This window comes from Simochromis diagramma, unplaced genomic scaffold (genome assembly GCF_900408965.1).
Source record: "Simochromis diagramma unplaced genomic scaffold, fSimDia1.1 OVJJ01000553.1, whole genome shotgun sequence".
NCBI lineage: Eukaryota > Metazoa > Chordata > Actinopteri > Cichliformes > Cichlidae > Simochromis > Simochromis diagramma.
The window spans coordinates 4336055-4339362 of record NW_024387095.1 but is presented as its reverse complement, the minus strand read 5'-3'; the positions used below and the strand labels follow the sequence as shown (position 1 = coordinate 4339362).

Below are 3308 nucleotides of genomic sequence, written 5' to 3'. Positions count from 1 at the left end.
GCTGCTGCCTCTGTTGTGTCTTTTCCCCCGCTTCTCTGACTTGTCTTCATCTTAATTTCAGGAACACTATTTTTTTTGTGCTCCTGTTTTTTGAATGCAGTTGGGCTCCCTTCAGTCTTGGAATGTGTCAATAAGGATAAAGCAAAGGTTCAATTTGTAAAGAACAAAAATAAATGTGGTGGTGCCAGGCAGGCTGGCAGTGGGCATGAGAGGTTGAGGCAAATTCCTGTGCCCGACCAAGGCAAACAGAGAACAGGTCAAAAGGCAGCGCAGAGCTGCTTGTCCCAGAGAACCGGCTAAAGTTAGAAAAAGGACCTCCACTTTAGATCACTGTGATAACACTGCTCACAAACACACACTGAATATAGCAAAAGTGGTCCGGGAGAGCATCGACACAGCCTCTGCCAATCATGTCCTGATGAAGCTGTTATTATTATTCTCATGTTTTCTCCACCTTACAGTGCACAAAACAAGCCTGCTTGTGGGGAAAGAAATGTCGGGAGCACAAAGCTGAGGTTAATGTTTTTATTAAATATATCACCATTTTTTCTCTTTTTCTCTTATATCTCAATTACAAAAGTGTACATACACACGAGTGAGCAGTTAGTCACTTTGGAATAGACTCACATAAACAATAATTCTCTCTCCAACAGCAGCATGTGGCTAGAGTCGAGCCAGCGCACACAGCAGGGCTCTTTTTTTTCTCTTTTTTTTCTTGTTGGTCAGAGAGGAATGGCAACATGTATAAAGTAGCAAATCTTTTTTTATGACATCTACACAGGTGACAACAGACACGTAAATATCGGAGGTAGGTAAATGTTGAAATACCCGTCTGAGAGGCGGCGAATGTGAGCAGCCGCCGCCTGTGATGTTATCTGCATCCCCACGGGATCATGGGGAACATTTTCTGAGTATTTAAGGAGTTCCCGACTGAGAATTTTGCATTCACTGACAAAAAATAATAAAAAGACAGCAACAACACAAAGACAAAAACGAGGACAAACTGGAACATTAAAAAGAAACAGCATTCAGAAATACTTCTAAATGACATTTGGTCACTCAGTGCTTTTGTTCTTGCTTGGTTCATCAAGAAAACCTCCAAACAACTCCTTAAGGGTAGAGCGAGCTCAACTCAGCAATGGAGTTACTTAGGGCCAAGATACCTATATACACTTTATACACGTAGATAAAAATAATAATTATAATATAACAATAACAATAAGGCAACGCAAGATGATATAAATACTTATGAAATAATTACAAATAAAATGCAATACAATTGAAATAAATAAGGCTGAAGAGTAAATACATTAATATTAAAATCTCCTTTTCAGAAAAAACAAAAATATATTTTCTCTCTTTGGGATGGGTGTTTGAAGAAGGAGGAGGTGGGGGGTAGGGGATCGGGGTGGTTGGGACCCACAGTCCCGCAATGACAGTGTACCTGAATTAAACACCACCATGGACAAGAGCAATAAATAAACAGATATTAAAATAAAGGAAACATCAGTGGCTTGCGTCTTCTTTTTCTTCTTCTTCTCATGAGATCCGCTTCAGTGGTTGATCTCTTTAAGGGCATTCGGCATCTGCAGGCAGTTCTGTTGAACCTAAAATCCTCTTGCCATTCCAGGAATTCACACACCAGCATCGACCCCTCTGTCCGTCCAGCGAGGATTCACACTGTGGAGAGAAAGGGAAGAAGAAGCCCTCTTATTCAGTGCCTTTGTTGGGTACACACACACACACATACAAAATCTCTCATTCACCCACAATTATATTACAGCAGGGTATTGGGAGCTCTCTCGCTCTCTCTCTCTCTCTCTCTCTCACACACACACACACACACACACACAGTCCTTTTGCTGAAGGTACCAACCTGCTTGGGTTTGTAAAGCCCGTTTTTGTCACAGTTGGGGAGGTAGAATCTGGTTAACTTGTCCCCTAACTTCTGCTGGGATTTGGCAATCTTTTCCAAAGCCGTCTGCAGCTCTAGGTGACAGGGCCCCTGCACAGCACACACAGGATGGAGATGGGTTAATCTCAGTTGATACAAACAAAGTATAATCAGCCGTGTCTCATTATCAGCAAGCACGTGGGCTGACATGAAACTACATATCAAACTTGTAATAATAAGTCTTCAATAAATTCAATAAGTCTGCAGACACACACACACACACGCACACATTTTCCATTATTTCAAACAGCACACGAGCGCGCCCTTGTGGCGCACCAGCCGTCTCTCAAACCTCCCAAAGAAACTTTTAGCAACACATCGCAGTGAGGATTTTCAGCACAGTAATGCGGACCCAGTGTCAGTACCTGCTCTATCAGCTTCTTGCGGATGGCGATGAGTTTGGCTTTCATGCTCTCCTGAGCGTCGGCGGCAGCCCGCGGGTCGTACGGCCTGCCGTGACCGGGGAGATAGTGGCTGTAGCCGGGGTCCGAGATGATGGCTGCGTTGTCCATCTCCAACGGCTCTGGCTCTTCCTGATCTGGAGAGAAAACACGAATGAATGAATGAATGAATGAATGAATGAATGAATGAATGAATGAATGCGACTGTAAAAGATCCCAATGTTGAGGGTTTGCTGAGATGATCTGAAACACTGATGGAGAATGTGGAGGTGATAGGCCTTACCTTGTGTCTGGGGCTCGGGGGTGGGCTCGGGCACAGGGCTCTCCGTGCACACGGCTTGTCCGCGGGTGAGGGAGTGCAGAGGCCGGGGGTCGCCGGGTCTCGGCACGCACCTCAGCCCGGAGCCGCACGGCGCCGTGTAGATCCCGCACAGCTCCCCTGCTTTCAGAGCGCAGGCGAGGCAGCATCCACAGCCGGGCTCCCGCAACACCTCGGCGCATCCGGGCGCCACCGCTGGACACTGGCTCAGCTTCTCCGGAGTACACGGGGCGCAGCGAATCGGCTCTGGCCCCACCACCGGGGACCCCAGCGTCCCTGTGAGCAGCACGGAGCACAGAGCCGCCGTCACGACGTGTCCTACGTATAATCCAGCCACGGCCAGCATTGTTATCTGGATACTAAATATGAAATGTAGCGCAAGGCAGAGATGATGATCAGAGGTACGAGCCGGGTCGCCTCCTGCTCCTCAGTTGTGTCTTTCGTTTGATTTTGGGAAAATGTCTAACTGTGCGTTGCGCGCAGCCGTATTTATAGCCGGCTCCTCTGCGAGTCTTTGACGCGTCGGCGTTATGAATGATTTCTGAAAAGAAGGTGTAATGATACGATGGGCTCTCATTGGCCCGTCCACGTCCGGTCAGGCAGCTCATTTGAATACAACATTCGCGTCAATATT

At 46.8% G+C, this 3308-nt stretch overlaps 1 protein-coding gene across 1 annotated transcript; it reads right to left on the bottom strand.

Annotated features, from left to right (window-relative positions):
- Positions 1 to 511: 511 nt before the first annotated feature.
- On the bottom strand, positions 512 to 3206 carry igfbp1a (insulin-like growth factor binding protein 1a). Its single transcript, XM_040046436.1, is given in 5 exon segments — positions 512 to 1571; positions 1573 to 1680; positions 1877 to 2005; positions 2320 to 2492; positions 2639 to 3206. Coding segments are annotated over 5 exon segments (810 nt in total). The 5' UTR covers positions 3021 to 3206; the 3' UTR covers positions 512 to 1553.
- Positions 3207 to 3308: the final 102 nt, after the last annotated feature.